We start from the raw sequence: 25,261 nt of genomic DNA, 5'->3' as shown, positions 1-25,261 counted from the left end.
GTGATGAGGATCTCCTGAGGGCTTGGGCAATTTATCTGTGTTTCCTCTGGGTTTCTGGCCACCACCCTTCCATGTTCAAATTGTGCCTAGTTGGCAATCTAGTTCAGTGGTATTAAAGCAACAGGTCAATGTATGATGTTAAGTTTTACTAATGAACAGCGAAAATGTAGCAGGCAGTACACTTTTTTTCTTTTCACCATTTTGAGTTTTGTAAAGGTTTGAAATTATGTGTAACAACGTTTGGAAGTCTCAAATATTGGATGATGAAGTATGGGTAATTTGTGCGCCACGTGTTATGCTTCCTTAAGACAAATGACACAATTTCTGACAGTAATAATTGTATTAAATCTTTAACATAAAATTATACCTCTTAAAGTGCAGATTATAACAGTATTATATATTTTAAAATTCTGTCATTAATTAAATGAAGCAATGAAAGTCAAATTTTTATTGTCCCTGGAAGCCATTACATGGGAGACCTGTAACTGAGATTTGGTTCCATATTAGCCATTTAGTAACGCAGATACTATGTGACGAAATGAGAAGAGTACAGACATCTTATTTTTACATGCTGATGCTAGATGCTTATCTTGGAGGAAGATACTAACCCGTATTTTTGAAGTGAGTTACAATGTACTTGCTTTCTTTTTAGAAAACAGTTCCTGATTGAAAGGTTGATTATTTGGTAGAAAGTATCTTCTTCAAATTACCTATTTCACTGAAATTTTTAAAGGGCAAATCGATTTAATTTAACTTTTCAAGGCAAACAAGTAAATTAATTTACTAATCATGAAAAAATTCATGCTTTCAAGAAAAAGATAGAATTTTGGACAATTTGAATGTGTTCCACTGAGTTTTGAAATGGGAGAGACGTTTATTGACAATGTTATTCAGTATTGGTACCCAATGAGGCATTTAACTAGCATTTTCCAAATTAACAGCAGATTAAATATCAAAATGAACTACATACTAAAAACCTATTTATTGTCAATACTTGCCTTTCAACTAAGTCAACAGTATGAAACTTGTATTGAACTGACATCTAATTTATCGTCGCAAAAAAAAATTCATATCATTAACAAAATTATGCTGCAGTTTCGAAGATGAATATCCTCAATTGTCTCAAAAGCCCACATTGGTACTTATGCCATTTGCAACTACATATGTGTTTCAATCCCCAATAAAGAAGAACAAATCTGGTTGTAGCACAATAAATATGTAATTATACAGCTAAGGTGGCTTCTATTATCATTAAAATTAGTTAGCTGACGTGCTCAACATGATAAAGATTATTTTCTTAATCATCGTTGACATGATATATATCTATCAATTTTAATTTACATTTATACAGGGTGAACATCAATAAAACCAATAACCAATAAATTGCAGGAATGGACTCCTGACTGGAAATTGAGGAAGAAAGGTCATGAACATAAGTACCGAAACGGAGGGTGTGCCTGCAACGACAACAAATCGCCCATGGCACATTACAGAGCTGCATTGCATCTATGGCATGTCACAACAGATGTTCAAAGTGGCCTCCATGGGATTGCAGGTGATAGGGACAGCAGCAGTTGTAATGCAGCACACACATAATCTTACTCTGGCTTGCACACCATGCTCGTGGGTCACTCACCTGGAGCAAGTTCTAGGACTTGTCTCAATATCCTGTAGAAACCAGTCCTCCAAATCTGACGTACACACAGTCCGCTGCCTCCTTGCACATTTGTATGTCTAAAAGGAGCCATGATCATACAAACGCCAAAAACGGACTTGAAATGTTGTATGATGTGGTTGGTGTCTGTGAGGGTACTTGTTTCAGTACAGCCCTGCTGCCTCTCATCCGTTTCCATCTGCATGGCCATACAAAAACACCATCTTTGCTTGTTCCCAACATGAATACCGGACCATTTCGCTGTTTACAGTATGCTGCATCACTTACAAAGGCTGCAACACATAAGGAACACATGGTACATGATCAGAGGAACTGTCATTCGCCAGCCATCTACTGGCAATGATGCATTTGCAAATACATGTTCCTAGAATCTTTTTTCCCTTAATTTCCAGTAAATAATGTGTTCATGCAGTTTGTCAGTTTTATTAACTTTCACTCTTGTATGACAGTAGCACACACTAGCAACATAAGAGTAGAGACTGATCTCATTATTGTGGCAGCACATTTCTTGAGGTAGCAATTTCTTAAAATGGGATCTGATGTTCATGTTTATTTGCCACTGATTTCATAATAATTAATATTATCAAATACATTATGCAACTAAAAAGTTATCTTCTCCTTGACATTTATATGCCTTTATTTATATGGTTTTTTAGGTACAAATTTAAATGCTTATACAAATCTGTCATCTGAACAAGCTTTATTTGCAATATGTACACCTTAGTAAAACAGAAATCTTCCACAAATTTCACTTCTTGTTCCTTCAGAAACAACATATACTTATATCACAAATAAATAATCACTAATTGTGCATTGCATTCAGAATGTTTCTCCTCATCATCTAGTCACATGAAGCACGTTCGGATTGGATCTTTTTCAGCCTCTGCAATGATTTCTGTGCCGCTTGGTGAATTTTTGGGTCCAACTTATCTGCAAAGCAACAAATAACCAAATGGGTTTATATCTTCATTGCTGAATTTGACTGATATTATTCAAAAGAAAATCTGAGTTCTTACATATTTTATGTTTTCCCTGAATAGGAAATCTAATTGGCAATTCTTGTGGGTCCTCACAGATGAAAACAAATGGTGACTCACTCTCTCCATCAGGGTATCTTTCTCTGTATTCCTCTTGTGGAAGGCAATCCACAACATTCACACATCCAAGCAAACAGCTTGTTGGATAGCTACTTGGGAACTTTATCCTGTCTGAAAAGATAATGAATAAATTTGAAATATATGTACCAATTAAGAGATACAGATTTTCAAAAACAATCTTATGAACTGTACACATGTATGTACTGAACAAAAGATAAGTATAATTTATGCAGTCTTAGGACCCTCACAAGTTCAGTACACATCGACAGTACAGACACAATGCTGTCTCAGAAAAATCACACTTATAGTCGAGATCCCCTAGCTCACAGCATTGTTGCCAGCTTTCAACTGCGAAGTACTAACAACTGCACGTGAAAACAGTAGCCACCTACAGAGTTGTGGCAACACCGAGGCACTGCCGCAGAGATATTTACAAAATCACATTATGTTACTGACTGAGGTAGGCCTACAAAGCTGTCACGCCAAGTGAACTGCAACAACCAGGGATCAACTTATGCCAACCGTAATACAGATAATATAATGTGGATACAATTACTATAATACAATATTGATACAATTAATATACTATAAAGTGCAAAAGTAAAGAGACAGCACAGAAAAACAAACAACCTTCACACATATGATTTTAGGCACCTCCAACAATCTTTACTCATCACTGTGAAATAAAAAGTTAGCTAAAACTCTCCTGACATATAAATGTTTCCAGGTTATTGAACTGCAAGATTTCAATGAAGATCTTTAGGCAACAATATTCACTGTTATTGGAACACCCAAGTAGCTCATAGCAAAATAAAAAGGACGTGCGTTAAAAATACAAAGTAAATCCACAAAATAGAGATGGGAAAAAGCAAATAAATACTATACTTCTGTTATCACTAATATTTTGACCATAAACTATTCAGCCATCTTCCCAGCTAGCCCTAAAAACTGACAGCAAAGCACTCCACCCCCCTCATAAGCTTGCAGAGTGAGCCAGTTCCACAAGCAAACAGGGATAATTGAGCTGGAAGAAATACCACGGGGCTGTAGCAATATATGCTACAGTTACAATGTTTGCACAGGATAGTGTGTCAGAATTCTAATCAACAGGGGAGCAACAGTACTGTTGTCTAAGTACTAACTACCATAACAGCCACTGCTGAATTCCAGATTTTGTGAAGGATAAAACCATCATCTCACTTGTCATACATCACAGCAAGGCTCGGTGGTTCTGAGATGGATGACTTAATTCTAAGGAAGGCAGTCATCTATAATACTCTTGGCCAGTGTTGTTTCCCATATATCAGATGTACTTTATGTACAATTTAAGAATGTAGCATGGAACATCACATTATTCAGGGGGTTCATTTTAGCTGAAGACACTTAAATACCTCAAAAACTATGCATCGGATCAAAAAAAGTAATAATTCCAATTTATTTGTTTCAGAATGGGACATCCAATGATACCCCATCCTATGCACTGGTGGCAGGTGGGGGTGCAGCTTTGAAATTTCCGATGGGAATCCCCATTTCATATTGCAGATTATGATTCTACAGCAAAATCTACAAACATTTTGTTGGTAGCTTTTTCTTCATTTCACCACAGATGGCACATTAATCGGAGAAATAGAAATGGGTGCACAATCGTAATTTATGGCATACTACTCAGTGGCCCTTGAATATCCAATGGGATGTGGGACCCCACCTCCATCTTGGAAGGGTAGGACAGGCTAATACTTTATAACTTCTAATTGGAAACCCCATTTGCAACATTGTATTTCTCCGATATATCGAACAGGGGACTACTCAATGCACCACCATGGCTTGCATAGATCTACGACGTATCATTATGGACAGTACCCTGTAACCGGAGCTCACATATTGTGCAGAGTAGAACAGATTTCGGCTCTAAATATTGAAATACTTGCACAGTGTTTATTGTCTGCACACCTACCTATCATTTGGAGAAGAGGTTGTGCATGTAGACAATGAATGTTGCAATAACAGAACAAAAAATTGTAATGATCCTGATTTACGGAGAATGTAGGAGAAATGTTAAGACTGTATGTCGAGTATTTTCCAGAGAAAGCTCGCTATCGTTCAGCCTTTTACAAGGTTGTGAAAACCTTTATATCTGATGGCAGCATACAGTCCAGCAAATAAAATGAAGCAAACGTGTTACAGGAGAAGGTAATGAAATAGCTGTACCAGGGGCAGTGCACCCCGCCCCAGAAATAAGGACGCAGCAATTACACCACGATTCCAGTGTGTCCTTAGGTAGCATTCACACAATACTGCATCATCGGAAGTATCATCCACATCATTTGTCACTGCATCAAGAACTTCACGATGCTGATTTCCGTAACCATTTAGAGTTTAGTGAATGGGCACGTCAACAAATGCAAACAACCCCATGTTCTTTGCCAAGGTACTATTTTCCAATGAGTCTACATTCACTAACCGTACCAGTGTTAACTGGTACAACATGCATTACTGGGGTGTAGAAATCTCCAACAGTTAGGGTAAATTGGCCACCAACATCCTTGGTCGGCTGATGTAGGTGTGGGTATCATGGGGGAACACACTCATTGGTCCGTATTATATCGACAGCACGCTGAATGGACACAAATAATGAAAGTTTTTAGAACAGGAACTGCCAGTACTACTGCAGGATGTTACTCTGGACGTTCGCCAATGTATTTTGTTTCATCATGACAGTGGCCCAGCACATTATGCAACTGAATCATGGGAAGTATTAGACCACGTTTACACTGATTTGGATTGGCAGAGGTTGCCATGCCAGATTTGATGTCATTGGATTTGTTTCTGGGAATATATTTATAAGATAATATAATAGAGGGAAACATTCCACGTGGGAAAAATATTTGAATATGTCTGCTTGTGTCTGTATATGTGTGTGTGTGCAAGTGTATACACGTCCTTTTTTCCCCCTAAGGTGAGTCTTTCCACTCCCGGGATTGGAATGACTCCTTACCCTCTCCCTTAAAACCCACATCCTTTCATCTTTCCCTCTCCTTCCCTCTTTCCTGACGAAGCAACCGTTGGTTGCGAAAGCTTTAATTTTGTGTGTCTATCGACCTGCCAGCGCTTTCTTTTGGTAAGATATATTTATAAGATAAGGTATACCAGCAAGTGCGAACAGGCCGTGAAGACATGGTCGACTGCATCAGAAACGCCTGTTCTGACATTCCCGCAGATATACTTCTGTCCTGTTTATGGACATTTGAAAAGCGGATGACTAAACATTTGAACACTTACTTTAGTTTAGTTGGGAAGGTAGAGTAGCATTTGTCTCGAGCCATGGCCACAGTGGCACATCAAGTAGTCCCCTGTTTGATATGTTGGAGGAATACAGTGTTGTGAATGGGGTTTACAATTAGAAGTTATGAAATCCTGGACTGTTCTACCACTGAAAAATGGAGGTGGGGTCCCATGTGCCACTGAATATTCAAGGGTCATAGAGTAGCGCATCATAAATTACAATTGTGTACCCATTTCTATCACTCTGATTACAGTGCTACCTTTGGTGAAACGAAGAAAATGCCTCACAAAAAACATATGTAGATTTTGCCGCAGAATCATAATCTGCAATAAAAAATTGGGATTTCCCTTAAAGATTTCGAAGTCCCCCTCCCTCCCCATTCCACCAACCGTGCATGTAGTGGGGATGAGGGGTCAAATATGGTATCATTGGATGTCCCCCTCAGATATAAGCAAATTGGAATTACAATTTTTTTTTATCCAATTTTTTGAGATATTTAAATGACTTCAGTTAAAATGAACAGCCCGCTACCTGATAAATGTGCTGTGGTCGAGTATTGTATTTAGGCTGGAAAATGTCCAGGTTTTAACATCTATATCCTGACTTTCAGTTCTCAGAGACACCACTGAAATGTGTGTGAAGAGTGAAGTTATTACCCATGATGATGATTTTAATCTTGACAAAATGTGGAATCTACCACTGGAAATACACTCCTGGAAATGGAAAAAAGAACACATTGACACCGGTGTGTCAGATCCACCATACTTGCTCCGGACACTGCGAGAGGGCTGTACAAGCAATGATCACACGCATGGCACATCGGACACATCAGGAACCGCGGTGTTGGCCGTCGAATGGCGCTAGCTGCGCAGCATTTGTGCACCGCCGCCGTCAGTGTCAGCCAGTTTGCCGTGGCATACGGAGCTCCATCGCAGTCTTTAACACTGGTAGCATGCCGCGACAGCGTGGACTTGAACCGTATGTGCAGTTGACGGACTTTGAGCGAGGGCGTATAGTGGGCATGTGGGAGGCCGGGTGGACGTACCGCCGAATTGCTCAACACATGGGGCGTGAGGTCTCCACAGTACATTGATGTTGTCGCCAGTGGTCGGCGGAAGGTGCACGTGCCCGTCGACCTGGGACCGGACCGCAGCGACGCACGGATGCACGCCAAGACCGTAGGATCCTACGCAGTGCCGTAGGGGACCGCACCGCCACTTCCCAGCAAATTAGGGACACTGTTGCTCCTGGGGTATCGGCGAGGACCATTCGCAACCGTCTCCATGAAGCTGGGCTACGGTCCCGCACACCGTTAGGCCGTCTTCCGCTCACGCCCCAACATCGTGCAGCCCGCCTCCAGTGGTGTCACGACAGGCGTGAATGGAGGGACGAATGGAGACGTGTCGTCTTCAGCGATGAGAGTCGCTTCTGCCTTGGTGCCAATGATGGTCGTATGCGTGTTTGGCGCCGTGCAGGTGAGCGCCACAATCAGGACTGCATACGACCGAGGCACACAGGGCCAACACCCGGCATCATGGTGTGGGGAGCAATCTCCTACACTGGCCGTACACCACTGGTGATCGTCGAGGGGACACTGAATAGTGCACGGTACATCCAAACCGTCATCGAACCCATCGTTCTACCATTCCTAGACCGGCAAGGGAACTTGCTGTTCCAACAGGACAATGCACGTCCGCATGTATCCCGTGCCACCCAACGTGCTCTAGAAGGTGTAAGTCAACTACCCTGGCCAGCAAGATCTCCGGATCTGTCCCCCATTGAGCACGTTTGGGACTGGATGAAGCGTCGTCTCACGCGGTCTGCACGTCCAGCACGAACGCTTGTCCAACTGAGGCGCCAGGTGGAAATGGCATGGCAAGCCGTTCCACAGGACTACATCCAGCATCTCTACGATCGTCTCCATGGGAGAATAGCAGCCTGCATTGCTGCGAAAGGTGGATATACACTGTACTAGTGCCGACATTGTGCATGCTCTGTTGCCTGTGTCTATGTGCCTGTGGTTCTGTCAGTGTGATCATGTGATGTATCTGACCCCAGGAATGTGTCAATAAAGTTTCCCCTTCCTGGGACAATGAATTCACTGTGTTCTTATTTCAATTTCCAGGAGTGTAGTTAGCAGACAGTTTGACAATGGTACTATTCCCTCGTCAATCACAATTTGTCACAAAACATCCTTCACAGAGGTGTCCATGGTAGCATATATGTTTGCCACCTGTGCATTATGTCTTCCAATATGATTATTAATGTACACATGTGTAATTGGCTTAATCTACCAGTATATAAAATGGATAGTAGTACTGTACCATCAATCATTAGGACACACTCTAAAGATAGCTGAATGGATTACAGCCACAATATTAGCAGATAAAAGTTTAGTTTCCACTTAATTCCCAAACTTTTATGGACCAAATGATACACTGTGAGAACATACAGCTACAGAATAAATACAGCTGTAAAGAGATCTCTGGAAAGCAATTTGAGGAACTGATAATGCAAAAGCCATTTATACTGCGGGCTGTAGAATGGTTCTGTAGGGTGGATATATTTCTTTTTCATGTCCATGTCCATTACCAATGGAAAGAAGTTGTCTTGGAGTAGGCAGCAGTATATTCCTAGAGTAATCACCAACTTTGATAATACACTTTCTTGGGATAGTTTACGTCTATCTTCACGAGTCTGATAGTTCAGTTTCTTCAGTATCTCTGTAACACCCTCCCACGGATTAACCAAATGTGTGACCCTTATCTGTATATGTCCAGTATCCCATCCCCTGTTAGTTGTATCTGGTTCAGGTTCCACAGACTTGAGCAATATTCTAGAATCAGTCCCTAGAGTGATTATAAATCGTAGTCTACCACACATTTTACCCGTGACTGAACTGTGGTCATTGCATTTCATATCCCTATAAAATGTTAAAGTTTGTATGAGTTGCCGGATTCCATCAGTAATTCACTGATATTATAGTCATAGAATACTATGTTTTTTTCGTTTTGTGAAGAGCACAACTTTATATTTTTGAACATTTCAAGCAAGTTGCTAATCTTTGCACCAATTGGTAATCTTATCAAGATCTGTCTGAATATTTATGCTGCTTCTTTCAGACAGTACTTCCTTATAGATAACTGGGGGGGGGGGGGGGGGGTAATTAATATATAACATGAACAGCAAGAGTCCCAATACACTTCCCTGTGTCAAACCTGAAGTTAATTATACATCTGACGGTGACTCTCCATACAAGATAAGTTACTGCATCGTCCCTATCAAAAAGTCCTCAATCCAGTCACAAATTTCACTCAATATCCTATATGATCATACTTTTGCCAATAAGCATAGGTAATGTACTGAGACATATGCTTTTCAGAAATCAAAAAATACTGCATCTTCATGGTGGCCTTGATTCAAAGATTTCAGTACATCATATGACAAAAGTGTGAGACAGGTTTCACATGACCGATATTTTTGGAATCTCTGCTGGTCAGTTTGGAGGAGGTCATTCTGTCCAAGATACCTCATTATGTTTAAGCTCAGAATACGTTCTAAGATTCTATGACAAATCAATGTCAAGGATAGTGGACAGTAGTTTTGTGGATCACGTGTACTACCCTTCCCTTAGATGGGTGTGACCTGTGCTTAATTCCAAGAACTGGGCACAGTTTGTTGTTCAAGGGATCTACAATAGATAATAGTTAGAAGAGGGGCTAACTCAGCCACAAATTCAGTATAGAATCATATGTCCTGGGGCTTTGTTCAGTTTCAATGATTTCAGTTGTTTCTCAACACCACTGACACTAATACTTATGAGGGTTGGAACTTTAATAGTGATAACTATTTATTTACAGCTCATGCAAAATAGATACACGTTTCAAAATTTTACTGACCTTCAAAGTAGTCACCAGCACTATGTATAACCTGTTGCCAGCGATGTGGAAATCATAGGTTACTCTTAGCAGTGCCAGTTTGAACGACGCTGTCTATTGCCCGACGAATTTTTAACTGTTCTGAAGTGAATGTCATGAAGTGTATCCTTCAGTTTAGAAATCCAGCTGAACAGTTTAGAAATCGAGTTGCACTTACGAGGGCTTTAAGTCAGGGGAGTGCAGTAGGTGGTATAGCAGTTAGCAGCCCCATCAGTCAAACAAATCAGTAACAGTTTCCACTGTACGTGCTTGAGCATTGTCCTGCAAAATGACGGTCAGGTCATGCAGAAAGTGTCATCACTTCTGTCTCTAAGCTGGTCGTAGGTTGTGTTCCAAAAATGACCAGCACAGAAACAGAAGTGATGACACTTTCTGCATGACCTGACCGTCATTTTGCAGGACAATGTTCAAGCACGTACAGTGCAAACTGTTACCGATTTGTTTGACTGATGGGGCTGCTAAGTGCTATATCACCTACTGCACTCCCCTGACTTAAGCCCTCATAAGTTCAACTCGATTTCTAAACTGAAGGGAACACTTCACGGCATTCGCTTCAGAACTGCTACAAATTCGTCGGGCAATAGACCGCTGTCAACACAGCTGGCACTGCTAAGAATATCCTACAACTTCCACATTGCTGGCAACGGGTTGTACACAATGCTGGTGACTACTCTGAAGGTCAATAAAACTTTGAAACACGTATCTATTTTGCACAAGTTGTAAATAAATAGTTGCCACTATTAAAGTTCCAACCCTCGTACTTTATTCCGCTTTTCAGTGGTATGAAGCTTAAACTGGGGCAATTATCCTGTGTTTTCCTTTGTAAAGGAACATTTGAAAATGGAATTAAGCATTTCAGCTTTTGCTTTTCTATTCTCAATTTCAGTTCCCGTCTCATTCGCTAGGGACTGGATACAAACTTTGGTGCCACTAACAGTTTTTACGTAGCCCACAATTTCTTTGGATTTTGTGTAATGTCATTTGATGATAATCTGCAATGGTAGTCGCTGAAGGTATCATGTGTTGCTCTCTTCGCAGTCAAGCACATTTTTCTATCTATAGCCCTAAACTTTGTTTTACACCTATTATGCAACAATCTGTTTCTTTAGAAGTTTCTTTACAGTGAGTGTGTACCATGGAGTGTCTCTCTCATTATGAATGGTTCTCCTGGATAATATCTACCCAGTGCATTGTCAACTATACTTTTAAATCTGAGCCATAAATCCACTACACATCCCAGACCTGTGCTTAAAGTTTCTCACTGAGATACAACACTACTGATTTTTAACTAATTTGCTGAACATATATATCTTTCTGCTTGTTTTAGTTGTCCTTTGTACTTCGGTAATCATAGCTGCCACAACCACATCACGGTCAGTAATACCAGTTTCAACGTGGATCTTCTCAAAGAGGTCAGATCTATTTGTTGCCATTAGATCCAATATATTTCCATTATGAGTGGGGTTCCAAACTATCTGTTCTAGGTAGTTTTTGGGGAAGGTATTTAATAATGTTTCACAGAATGTCTAATCATGCCCACCACTAACAAAACTAATTTTCCTAATTAATTGTTGGATGACAAAGTCTCCAATGATGATTACAAATGGTTGAGGAACTTATGTACAAGTGAACTACGGTTTTCTCTTAAGTTTTCGGTTACAGCAAGAGAAGAGCCTGATGCATGACAGATGGATCCAGTTATCATTTTATGCCCACCCACCATACCGAGTCTTGCCCAAAAAATCTCACATGCAGCTTCAGTTCCTATCTTGGTGGATTTGAGTTTCTTGTCTACTGTCGCCAATACACCCTCTCCATTTCCCATTTACCTATTCATTTGATATACACTTGTGCTGAAGATATTACGAGGGGATACCAAAAAAACTGGAATTATTTTTAAAAGCTATATATTTTCAAATTTTTCAAAACGACCCTTATCCATGTCAAAATACGCTCGATTACAGCTAAACCATTGTCCCGTCGGTGCTTCCACTGTTCGAAACACTTTTTGTAGTCATCTTTAGAAATGGCTGACAGCTCTTTCAGCATTTTTTTCTTGACTTCTTCAATGTTGTCAAGCTGGTGTCCTTTCATGCATGGAAATAAGAGAGCCAGGTCAGAGGAGTAAGGTATTTAGGCCAGTGGAACCATGCCATTTTTTGCCAAAAACTGTCTAACAGAGATGGCTGTGTGTGCACAGGTGCTTTGTTGGAGTGGAAGATGCTTCTGTTAAAATTACAGTTGATCAGTTGTCTATCAACAGTCTGTGAGCGCAAGCTCTAAATTTTTTTCAATATTTTCGTCGATTCGGGCAGTTGTGGATGTCCAGAACGAGGTCTGTCATCAATCGACAGGTTGCCATTTTTAAATCAAGCAAACCACTCATATAGTTGAGTTTTTCTCTTAACATCATCTTGGTAAGCTATTTTCAACTTTAAAACATTTTCAGCAGCATTTTTACCAAGTAGAAAACAAAATTTCACAGCTGCACATTGTTCACTTAAACTTGCCGTAGTAAAAAACGAAACAATAACAAAACAGTGCTAGTAAAAACAATCACTGCAGATGAACAGAAAAAGTCTTACAGACAGGGATTACTTTCCAAACCTTGGCTGCAAAATGGGACCTCCCACATCACATCTGCACCAGCACCATGAACCAGCTGCAAAGGAGCACTCCACCAATTACCGAATATCACCTAACACTCAAACAACTATTTATCAGCACACAGGAAAATGAGGAACATCATGCCCAAATTCCTTCCCAAATCTCCTAAAGTAGGATATGTAGCAGACTGGATGGGGAGCAAAATACTAATCCGTTTCTACACTGCACCTATTACCAACATCTAGTCCACATGGGTCATAACCTTGTGGAACACCCAGGTGCAAGACCTACCAGCAAATTCTATTCCAGTGCCATCGCAGTCTTATACAGGGGATGGACAAAGATATGGAAACTCCAAAAACACAGCAGATAGGAAAGAGTGGTTCACCTGCGAAGGATGCTGGTGTGACCTATTCCTGAGTACTCCTCAAGTGTTTGGGACCCATACCAGGATGGATTGAAGGAAGACATTGAAGAAATTCAGAGGCGGGCTGCTAAATTTATTACTAGTAGCTTTAAGTGTTACAGAGATGTTTTGGGAACTCAAATGGGAATTCACTGAGGGAAGGCAATGTTCTTTTCGAGAAACACTATTGAGAAAATTTAGAGAACCGGGATTTGAAGCTGACTGCCAAATGAATCTGCTGCCACTAACATGCATTTCGCATATGGATCACAAAGATACAAGACAATATGGCTGATTTGGAGCCATACATACATTTGTTTATCCCTTGCTATATTTGCAAGTGGAACAGGAAAGGAAATGACTAGTGGTACAGGGTACCCTCTGCCATGCACCATGTGGTGGCTTGTGGAGTATCTATGTAGATGTAGCTTACCATGTCTAATATGGTATAGGCAAACCATTGGCATTAAAAACTTTCAGTCATCTTGGAATGGATAAATAGAGGTCCTGTGTGGTTTTCAAGGGAATCTTATACCACTATTCCTGCAAAATAGTGGTAAGTTCAAGTAACAAAGGACAGCAACATGCACCCTTCCCTCCAAAGTACACCACAAAGGCTCAATAATATTGAGATCCAGTGACTGTGGTGACTAGGGGAGATGTGAAAAGTCAACCCTCTGCTCATAAAACCAGTCCTGGAAGATGGCAGCTGTGCAAATGGGGGCCTTGTTATCTTGGAACACAGCACCTCTATTTGGTAACAAACATTGTGCCGCGGGACGGATCCAATCAGTTAAAATGGTCACACGATATTTGGCAATATGCAACCTTGGGAGTAGCCATTGGACCCAAATCATCACTGAAATGCCACTATGCTTCGCTCTTGGAAAGCAAACTTGGCCAGGTGTTGTAAAAAGTGTGGAACAAGACTCACCTGACCAAATGACTTTCTTCTGTTGCACCACTGTCCAAGTTTCATGGCTTTGGCACCAGATTTTCCTACTGAGTTGTTCTGGAATTCCAGCATGCCCTGCAGTTCCCTGCTTATGGAGCTCCCTTCGTGTTGTTTTGTTGTTGACAAGGTTAGTGAGTGTGACAATCACTTTTGCAGTCACCACTGGCATCCTCTTATTTTTCATCACAATCCTCTTCAATGACCGTCTGTCACAATCATTCAACACACCCTTTCATTGCTTGGTGACTTAGTGTATGATGTTTTCTCTCATTCCATGTAAATGGCACAAATTTCAACATGGTGCCTCTGAAACACCAAACACTTCGGCTACCTTGGTTACAGAAGCTCCCACCACACCATACGAGCACCTACAATCTACTCATGTTCAAATTCACTGAGCACTGACATAACATACAACTACACAGAATACTATTTGTGACGTGGGTGACACTTGCAGTATTGAGGACAATACACAGTTTGCCTTTGTGGTCAAATATAACAGTGCAACTTGCAGTCCAGGTTTGGCTAACATTTGCATGTGTGTTCAGTTTCCATATTTTTGTACACCCCTGTACTAACTTGTCAAAGGCAGGAGCACCTGGTAAAGCAGTCATTTGGAAGCTTAGCAATTGTTTTACTGTTATTTGTGTGCCCATTTAACATGGAACTATAGAGTTAATTTTGAACTATGTCTTTCATGCCAAATTTTAAGTTAAACATTAATTATCAAATTACGCAGTTTACCCCCTACTATCCTACCCCTAATGACACATCCAGACAGTGTCTTGCCGACCTCTTCCATCTGCCTTATCCCTGAAAATTCACTCTCAACATCCCACTAAACCCATAACCTAAACCATTCCAAAACACTGTTGCCAACATATCAAACACTGCAATCCCACACTAGTTTCAGTACTATCCAAATGTCTTACTTTCAGTCCAACAAATGGATTAAATCGTGATGGACTGGTCGAAGTCCTATTATCCTCTTTCCAATTCTTACAGTGGCAACACTTTGTTGCCACCAACCCTTCCACCCAAAAGCTAACACTGTACCATGCCTCTCCCAGTTCACACCTCATTCTACTGATGATCCTGAGCTGACTCACTTCCACCCAACCACTTTCTTGTTACCTTCCATGAAGTCCATACCTCCAACATGGCCTCCTCCTTTCCATAGTCCTTCATAAACAAATAAACATCTAAGCAGATGAAAGAAAAGCCATCCACAACCTTAGGACTGATTTTCATAACAATCCCAGTAGACAATGGATCCATCATTGTTATGATGATCACAGTGACTACTTGACAGAAGGTATCTGCTAACAGTCTAATTCTCCTACATGCAAGTCCTGCTGCAGTGATCCCACCCCAGAAGTTCAGAATAACCTCCAATCCTTATTCAAATCCTTAGACCTATCCTACAATAACTTACCAAATCCATATCCCTCCTCACCCCAGTTACCCTTGCCACATCCACCTTCTACATTCATTCAAAAATCCATAAATCTATCCACTCTCACAGCACAACTATAGTTGATACTGTGCTCTCACTAAAAAATTTCAAGTCTTGTGGAACATCAACTCCAACTCCATATCCTGCAGCCTAGCTTCTCATATAAAAATTCAGAAATAACTTTAATCACTATTTTTCACCATCCTCACTCCATTACATCTGTATTGCTACTCTTCAGTGCTGATTCTGACTTCATATAAACCAACATCCTCGTGCCCAGGAGTAACTAATCTCTTTTGGAGGGCAGATATCTCTCTGCTGTGGGGTTCCTACAGCTGTCACAACATCCCACATACAGGTTGCCAATGGTTTCTATCTTCCCATGCTTCCTCATCTTCTTCTATTTCTCTTTTTCTTATTAGTTGCTTAACCCCCATCGAACCAGGCAATTTTCAGCCATCCTCTTCTTCTTCCCTGAGGATGGTTCATTAAGATCTCTGATCATCTGTCAACTGTCTGTCAGATTGTATGGACATACCAAGTGAGCTGCTGCTGTTGTATTCTACCCATGATACTTTTTTGAGTCTGGGTAATTTCCCTAATTGTCGTATTTCTTACGTAGTCTTGCCAAGATATTCTACATGATCTTGTGAGACAGTCCACTTCTACAACTCTCGATTTGTTTCTATTTTTTCCAGTAACCTCAGTCGTATTCATTAATCGTTATGGGCTCTACAATATTTACTGTCTTCATTTTCCAAATTTATCTAACATCACCATGACAGATAGTTTAAATTCTTGTTTTGCTGCTTTCCCATAGGCTACTCATTGCTGTCTTTCTCAGTTACATGTTCAATCTTCCAATAGAATGTTGCTCAAATATTTATTTTTATTTATTTATTTGTATGCACTGATGTGCTGGTCCTCTACTATTATATTTCCCACATTTTCTCACTGGTCTTGTCTTTTGAAAAACTACTTTCGGTCTCCACTAGATATACAGATAAATAAGTGGCACGACAATGGGCACCCACGTGGGAACCTTTTACATCAACCTGTTTATGGAGAGGAGACCTTTGTGGCTATTTGAGAACAAAGATCACTCGTCTGGTTCAAGTTCATTCCTCATTCCATCATCACATTAACACCTTCTCTCCTAACTGTCTCATCTTGAAACTTCCTGGCAGATTAAAACTGTGTGCCCGACCGAGACTCGAACTCGGGACCTTTGCCTTTCGCGGGCAAGTGCTCTACCATCTGAGCTACCGAAGCACGACTCACGACCGGTACTCACAGCTTTACTTCTGCCAGTATCCGTCTCCTACCTTCCAAACTTTACAGAAGCTCTCCTGCGAACCTTGCAGAACTAGCACTCCTGAAAGAAAGGATACTGCGGAGACATGGCTTAGCCACAGCCTGGGGGATGTTTCCAGAATGAGATTTTCACTCTGCAGCGGAGTGTGCGCTGATATGAAACTTCCTGGCAGATTAAAACTGTGTGCCCGACCGAGACTCGAACTCGGGACCTTTGCCTTTCGCGGGCAAGTGCTCTACCATCTGAGCTACCGAAGCACGACTCACGACCGGTACTCACAGCTTTACTTCTGCCAGTATCCGTCTCCTACCTTCCAAACTTTACAGAAGCTCTCCTGCGAACCTTGCAGAACTAGCACTCCTGAAAGAAAGGATACTGCGGAGACATGGCTTAGCCACAGCCTGGGGGATGTTTCCAGAATGAGATTTTCACTCTGCAGCGGAGTGTGCGCTGATATGAAACTTCCTGGCAGATTAAAACTGTGTGCCCGACCGAGACTCGAACTCGGGACCTTTGCCTTTCGCGGGCAAGTGCTCTACCATCTGAGCTACCGAAGCACGACTCACGACCGGTACTCACAGCTTTACTTCTGCCAGTATCCGTCTCCTACCTTCCAAACTTTACAGAAGCTCTCCTGCGAACCTTGCAGAACTAGCACTCCTGAAAGAAAGGATACTGCGGAGACATGGCTTAGCCACAGCCTGGGGGATGTTTCCAGAATGAGATTTTCACTCTGCAGCGGAGTGTGCGCTGATATGAAACTTCCTGGCAGATTAAAACTGTGTGCCCGACCGAGACTCGAACTCGGGACCTTTGCCTTTCGCGGGCAAGTGCTCTACCATCTGAGCTACCGAAGCACGACTCACGACCGGTACTCACAGCTTTACTTCTGCCAGTATCCGTCTCCTACCTTCCAAACTTTACAGAAGCTCTCCTGCGAACCTTGCAGAACTAGCACTCCTGAAAGAAAGGATACTGCGGAGACATGGCTTAGCCACAGCCTGGGGGATGTTTCCAGAATGAGATTTTCACTCTGCAGCGGAGTGTGCGCTGATATGAAACTTCCTGGCAGATTTAAACTGTGTGCCCGACCGAGACTCGAGCTCGGGACCTTTGCCTTTCGCGGGCAAGTGCTCTACCATCTGAGCTACCGAAGCACGACTCACGACCGGTACTCACAGCTTTACTTCTGCCAGTATCCGTCTCCTACCTTCCAAACTTTACAGAAGCTCTCCTGCGAACCTTGCAGAACTAGCACTCCTGAAAGAAAGTCTCGGTCGGGCACACAGTTTTAATCTGCCAGGAAGTTTCATATCAGCGCACACTCCGCTGCAGAGTGAAAATCTCATTCTGGAAACATCCCCCAGGCTGTGGCTAAGCCATGTCTCCGCAGTATCCTTTCTTTCAGGAGTGCTAGTTCTGCAAGGTTCGCAGGAGAGCTTCTGTAAAGTTTGGAAGGTAGGAGACGGATACTGGCAGAAGTAAAGCTGTGAGTACCGGTCGTGAGTCGTGCTTCGGTAGCTCAGATGGTAGAGCACTTGCCCGCGAAAGGCAAAGGTCCCGAGTTCGAGTCTCGGTCGGGCACACAGTTTTAATCTGCCAGGAAGTTTCATATCAGCGCACACTCCGCTGCAGAGTGAAAATCTCATTCTGGAAACATCCCCCAGGCTGTGGCTAAGCCATGTCTCCGCAGTATCCTTTCTTTCAGGAGTGCTAGTTCTGCAAGGTTCGCAGGAGAGCTTCTGTAAAGTTTGGAAGGTAGGAGACGGATACTGGCAGAAGTAAAGCTGTGAGTACCGGTCGTTAGTCGTGCTTCGGTAGCTCAGATGGTAGAGCACTTGCCCGCGAAAGGCAAAGGTCCCGAGTTCGAGTCTCGGTCGGGCACACAGTTTTAATCTGCCAGGAAGTTTCATATCAGCGCACACTCCGCTGCAGAGTGAAAATCTCATTCTGGAAACATCCCCCAGGCTGTGGCTAAGCCATGTCTCCGCAGTATCCTTTCTTTCAGGAGTGCTAGTTCTGCAAGGTTCGCAGGAGAGCTTCTGTAAAGTTTGGAAGGTAGGAGACGGATACTGGCAGAAGTAAAGCTGTGAGTACCGGTCGTGAGTCGTGCTTCGGTAGCTCAGATGGTAGAGCACTTGCCCGCGAAAGGCAAAGGTCCCGAGTTCGAGTCTCGGTCGGGCACACAGTTTTAATCTGCCAGGAAGTTTCATATCAGCGCACACTCCGCTGCAGAGTGAAAATCTCATTCTGTCTCATCTTGTTCTTCTCATCCTAGTAAACCACCTTCCTGAAGGTTGAACTCCGCATTTCCTATGACTCCATAAAAATCTCTGTCCATATGTATCCCACTAACAATCAACAGTACATCCATTTATGCAGCTGTCACCACTTCCATATTAATGAATCTATCCCACACAATATGGCCACCCATCTTCTGCACAATATTCACACATATCTCTAATCCTCTGACCACTCCATCAACAATTTGCAGAACCCCTTCATCACACTGAAGTGGAACAACTTAAGTAGATAATCAGCCAGGGCTTTGACACCTATCAATGTGTTGAGAGATGATGAAAATCCTGTACACACTCCTTCCCACCTCTCTCTAAGTGATATTCCACTGCCCAATCAATCTGTGAAATATCGTGGTCCATCCTTACAACACACCTATTCGGAACTCCTTGCTGTATTGGTTTAAACCCACTGGAAGACCCAGGTGCAAGATGTATCCTATGCACCAAATTTAACCTAGAGTCCCATCACAGGCATATATTACCCTATTAGATGGACAACGACTACACTTGTATGTGTGCATTGTTTTGAAAAAGGATATCATCCGAAAGTTCAGGCTGTCTAGAGTTCCCGTAAAATCTAGGATGACAAGGCCCTTGTGTAATACACATTTTGACATGCGCAGCGCGCGCGCGCGCGCACACACACACACACACACACACACACACACACACACACACGCGCGCGCTGGGTGTGTTGGGTACATTAGGTGATGAAATGTTGTCTTTGATGGAAAAATTTATAGGTCACACCATTTTATGGAATACACATTTTATGAACTACCTTGGTGACAGTTGGACTTATGACGATGAAACCTGATAGGAATGTTTGGCCACTTGTTAATTCCAGTTAAAATCAATATTTTAGTTGCAATAGGGTACACAGTACTGATAAATATCTTGAATGATATCAATTTGCTACACTGGCTGTTACTGCTAGGATTAAACCATTCTTTTATTTCATATTGTTCCCTACTAAGTAGTTCCAACTTTATAGTCACTCTCTTGTGTCTGCAAAGCATATCAGACACAACTTACAGGTTGCTATACAGTTCTATATCGATTTTTACACATGTTTATGAAAAACTAATCAAGTGCTTGAATTATTATTTGTGATAGCGCACAGGCCTTGATTTCTTTCTTTCTGTTTACCTCTCCAGAAAGTAACTGGATGTTTTTCTTACTGTTAAGGAGAGAAGGCAGAACACTTCTGAGAACATTCACACATATATTAACATAATTTACTGATTTTAGTGAGACTTGTCACATTTGTATGAATAATAAGATGCCTGTAGTGTAACATAGCACTCTACACAGCATTTACCAAACAAAGTGGCGATTGCCACCACAGAAGTATTATTTAAGTAATGAGTTAGTGCAGTATGCTGTTTGGAAGTTTGTTTTCTTTCTGTGCATGTAATATGGAATTTGCACATAGAGCATCTTTAAGCCAGGCACAACATCTGCCGCACATGCTGGTGGTCAGTCTACTCTGTGTCATGGGATCCTGCCCTCAAGATATAGCGTGTACCACCAAAGAAGGACATCAACGACAATCACGATGATGTCACAGATATCTGGGGAATCAGAGTTCATTCTGTTAGCTGTCTTTCGAGAGAAAATGAACATCGATTACTATCAGACAGAATTGTATTGAGCACATTCAATGATACAGCTGTTTTGTCAAAGTACTGTATCAGGTATTCAACTACTGTAATGAATAAATCAATATATTCATATTAACAAACATGGCTTCATTTATTGGAAAGTTGACAATTGCCAAAAGACCTTTTTAACTTCCAGCACAGAAGTTGTAGAAGGAGAAGTAGTCTGCATTAAGAAAAACACACATATTTATTCTGACATTTCAGTTCAAATATTAGAGGTCAGAATTGTTAATTGTTGACTGCCACGTGAGTTAAATATAACTCACATGAGGTGTTCTCTTCGGGCCACGTAAAGTAAATGCAACTCACGGACATTTTTCCATCCAAAGCTCTGTGGTGCAGTTGTAACTCACAGGAGCATGCCGTGACTCAGTGTTATAGTAGGTTATGGCCCCAGTAACAAATCATGTTCGTGGTCTACAGTTTTCAAGAGCTCAAGAGTAGTTATTGACATTTGAATTCGTGAGTTATATATCGCTCACATGGCTCAGTCATATTGGACTTTTCTTCTTTTTATTATTTATTTATTATTTAGTGTGAAATATTACTTACACAGTAGATTGCAAATCACACACAGTTTTATTTACATTCTTCAACTCTAATTGCAACAACAATGAAACTGAAAAATTTGGGTCATTCCACTTTGTTTCTCTAACACCTGTATGCACTGTGCTTTATGAAAAAACACTCCTCGCAAAAATATGAGTCACAATTCTTACATTTCCATGCAGTTTGTTTGCATTTCTTGACAGCTTGCTCTCGTCCAAATTCATTCTTCATTTTTTCATAGCACACTGTACACCTACGTCTGGTGCTCCCATGTTCACAAGTGCACACAATCTGCAGGTAACACGGTGGCTTTAGTGAGAGATGGCTCAAGCTCATCGGCTTCTTCTGTATGGAGTCGTCTCAAAGTCACTTCCTCTTTGAATTCTGTGATTGAGATCTTCTTGTTGTTGATGTATCAGCAGATCACATGAGCATTTACCAGTGCCGACGCTGTCACCCATTCAATTGCAAGCTTCCTGCACCATTTCACTACCGCCTTAGACAATGCGAGTATGACTTCATTTGGTCAGAAAGTTCTATAAAAGACTGAATGATTATAGTCAATTATCATTGCCGGTTTTTTCTCTGTGCCCTTCCTGGATTGAACTTCTGCTTCTTGTTCTCCATGAACAGACTCAGCATCAGAACATCCCTCTTACCTTTCCATTTAAGTACCACTACACCTGTGGTCCATTCCTTTGCTTTGCATTCCCCCTTCTTCAGTTTTGCCTGTACAACATCTTGAGGATTCAGTTTTCTGTTTGATCTTAGAGTACCAACTAAATGTGTTGATTGTTCAATAAGCTGGTGTGCTAGATGAACATTTGTGTAAAAAATTGTCTGTATATAAGATTTTGCCCTAATTTAGTAATCCATTCATAAGGCTCTTAACAACAGAAGGGGCAAGAGGAACATCAGGATTCACATTCTTCCCACAGTAAACTTTCATATTCCAGGTGTAGCCACTCTTCAGACAAAGTTTGACCAATTTAATTCCAAATTTATGGCACTTATTCTTTATATACTGAGTGAAACTTAGTCTTCCTCGAAATGGCACAAGAGTTTCGTCAATGCAAACTTCTTTCTCCGGCACAACTGCACTTTGAAATCTATGCAGTAATTTATCAATAAGAGGTTGAATTTTTAATAAGCTGTTTCCCGGTGGGCACTGATTGTTATCGGGAAAATGCCACATACGTAAAAGCAGTTCAAGACGATTGCGTGACAACATTTTTTTACATTGTTGTGATACAGCATATTTCTTGACCAATAATCTGGAATCCTCAGTTTTACATTTAGTGACATCCATAACAAAAATCCTAAAAATTGTTCTATTTCAGTTTTCCTGACATTAGTCCACTTTTTCAGTCGTGAATTAACAGTTACTGAATGACTTTCTAAGACTTATTTTGCACACAAATTAGTTTGTTGAGTCACATATTCCAAAATTTCATCAGTTAGAAAATATTTGAAGAAATCATATGGTGTCTTGCCTTTGAGAGTTAGTGCAGCAGAAACATTTACACCAGAACTGGAATGAATAAATGTAAAGTTTTTCATATTTTTACCCGTAACTGGCCCCCAGACAATCTCATTAGAATTTGTTTAAGTGTGTCATCTTCAGAACTTTCTGATATTACACTTACTTCAACTGAACCTGAATCAACTGCTGTAGTTATGGCAGTAACGGGGTTAGACGTGTTTTGTTGCCTGGTTTTTACATCTGTGAAATCTGGTTCTTTGACTGAATGTAGACAAAAACCCTTCTTCCTACCTTAACTGATGTGATTCCATCAACAGAACTTCCAGTTTCGCTTCCAGTCTCCTCTGGTAAAAATTCGTCTGAGCTATCACCAAATAAAGACACAGAATCTTCACCACTTATGTCCATAACTTCATCCAAAAGCTGCTGTACATGCTTTTGTTCATCTTCATAACTTCTACGAGACTTTTTCTTCTCCCACAATATCACTTTGTTACGGAGCAAACAACACTGAATAAAGACTGTAGCAACAATGCAGGAAAGCAATAATGGAACTGTACACAAATAGTGCTGTGGAATGCAAAACTGACAGGAGTACAAACCTAAAATTATTACTGACATAGCAAATGACACACCTGATACCTTTACTCTGGGGCCATGTGAATCATATGTAACCCTCACAAAAAATTTAAAAAACGTACTAAAATGCCATATTTTCACTTTATTTGAACTTAACAAGTTTACTTGGAGCAAACTAAAGCAAGATATTGAAAAAAAGTAAATGGCCCCAAGGGGTCAGTAACCCAACTATACCATGGCAGCCAATGTGTTAACAGAGACTGGAAATTATCATGGAGTATACCTAACATAACATATCATAATGTATGATGAAAACAAAACATCTTGGTGACCTAGTGCAGAACCGGAACATTTCTGTGCTGGAAAGCTGGCAAGAATTTTATGAGAAAAAGAAATTAACAGTTTTTGTCATAAGAACTCTCAGTAAATATCGTGGTTGTCCTTAGTGACAAAGGTCAACAGCCAAAATTACAAAGCAGTCAAAATCAATCCAATGGCACTGCAATTGAAGAATTTTTAGAAGATACGAGTAGTTGATGAGCAATTATTAAATCTTTTGACTACAATTACGACAAAGAAGAATTTTTAATAGTCAACAAGTTGCAAGATTTTCGTCCCCGACATCGGAGGGCTTAAATTGTGACATCAGTCACAGATGATTTCACAGCAGCCATCAACTTGATAGCATTGTCTTCAGTTTCTTTTCAGCCACACAGTACCTCGTGTTGGTCACGATTTTCTGTCGGCATCACAGCCTGATGGGTGCCACATTATATTTGGTGAGCTATATTCATTTCTCACTGAAGTACTTTTGTCGTTGGTTGTACTGGTAGTGTCTGTCTTTTGGAGTAAACCGCAAGTGATTTGACAATCAAGGTTTGTGGGTGCAATATGGTATCGTAGTCAGCACTGTTCAAGTAATAAGTCAAGTTTAATTACAATCACATTATTTTAGTTATTTTATGCCTAGTGGTTATGAGAGTAATGGAGGTGAATGAAGCAGAGTGGCTTAAAACTTTTAGTGTGCAGTTAAGTACCAATATAAAGGAAGCGAGTGTAGATCTGAAAAGGAGCTAAGAACTTGATTAGACAATACCCATGTTAGTACAAAAGCTAAGTGGGATAAAGTCATAGCTATTATAAAGAGTACGTGTACATAACTTAAAATTCAAATTAAAAAACGGTATTTCACATAACCAATACCAACCTTGAGCAATATACTGAAGAATCTCGTTAGGGAAACAGCGATAATTAACAATTTGTGAAATGCAGAATACAGTATGGTAAATACTGTAGAGAAGATACATTCTCAAGTACTTAAATTGATTGATCCTGCCACATGACTATTAAGTACCGATTTTTTAGAATTAGATGTTGAGCTAACACAAACCTCAGACACAAATGTCAGTCTCCATATTTTGAAACAAGATACAGAATTTTTTCTGTTCTAACTTCTCAGCTTTGGAGTGGTGTAATGGTGCTTCCTTTCACTGAAGGTTCAACCCAATGAGGAGTTGGCTAATAACAAACCTCTTTCTGCAGAATGGTAACTAATGGGCCTATTTGCGAAAGGTGATTTTGATGTAAGTTTGTAACTGAATTGGTGGAACATGTATGACAGAATTTTGTCAACAGTTTTGTAGAGGTTGTGTAGATTGACTTTTTGTGTCACTTTAGAGGGTATGTATAGTACTTTTGGTATTAATTTACACGACCTATCTCATATTTTCGTTAGATTTAGTACAAAATACTTGATGTTAACATTTATGAAAGTGGTTACTTATGTAGAGGACAGAGACAGGGTTATAATGATTTCAAATATTTTGGAAAATTAATGAAACAACATGGTAGGTTTCAAGTCAAATGCAGGCAACCTTGTCATATATTAAACAAACTGAGGAGTGCGAGTCACTTAGGGTATCGTAAATGTTGTCTTGGGGTGCTCTTTTCGACA

At 40.8% G+C, this 25,261-nt stretch overlaps 1 protein-coding gene across 1 annotated transcript in view; it reads right to left on the bottom strand.

The window, feature by feature from the left end:
• Positions 1 to 2,356: 2,356 nt before the first annotated feature.
• Positions 2,357 to 25,261, bottom strand: part of LOC124798543 (activating signal cointegrator 1) — a 128,199-nt gene continuing 105,294 nt past the window's right edge. The window contains exons 11-12 of the mRNA XM_047261994.1: positions 2,692 to 2,883; positions 2,357 to 2,605 (exon numbers count right to left, since the gene is read on the bottom strand). Of these exons, the coding sequence (XP_047117950.1) occupies positions 2,517 to 2,605; positions 2,692 to 2,883 (281 nt within the window). The 3' untranslated portion in view covers positions 2,357 to 2,516. The remainder of the gene's footprint in view (positions 2,606 to 2,691; positions 2,884 to 25,261) is intronic.

The sequence above is a fragment of the Schistocerca piceifrons genome, chromosome 5 (assembly GCF_021461385.2).
Source record: "Schistocerca piceifrons isolate TAMUIC-IGC-003096 chromosome 5, iqSchPice1.1, whole genome shotgun sequence".
Classification (NCBI taxonomy): Eukaryota; Metazoa; Arthropoda; class Insecta; order Orthoptera; family Acrididae; genus Schistocerca; species Schistocerca piceifrons.
Note: the sequence above shows the minus strand (reverse complement) of the source record. Positions and strands in the feature narration are given on the sequence as shown.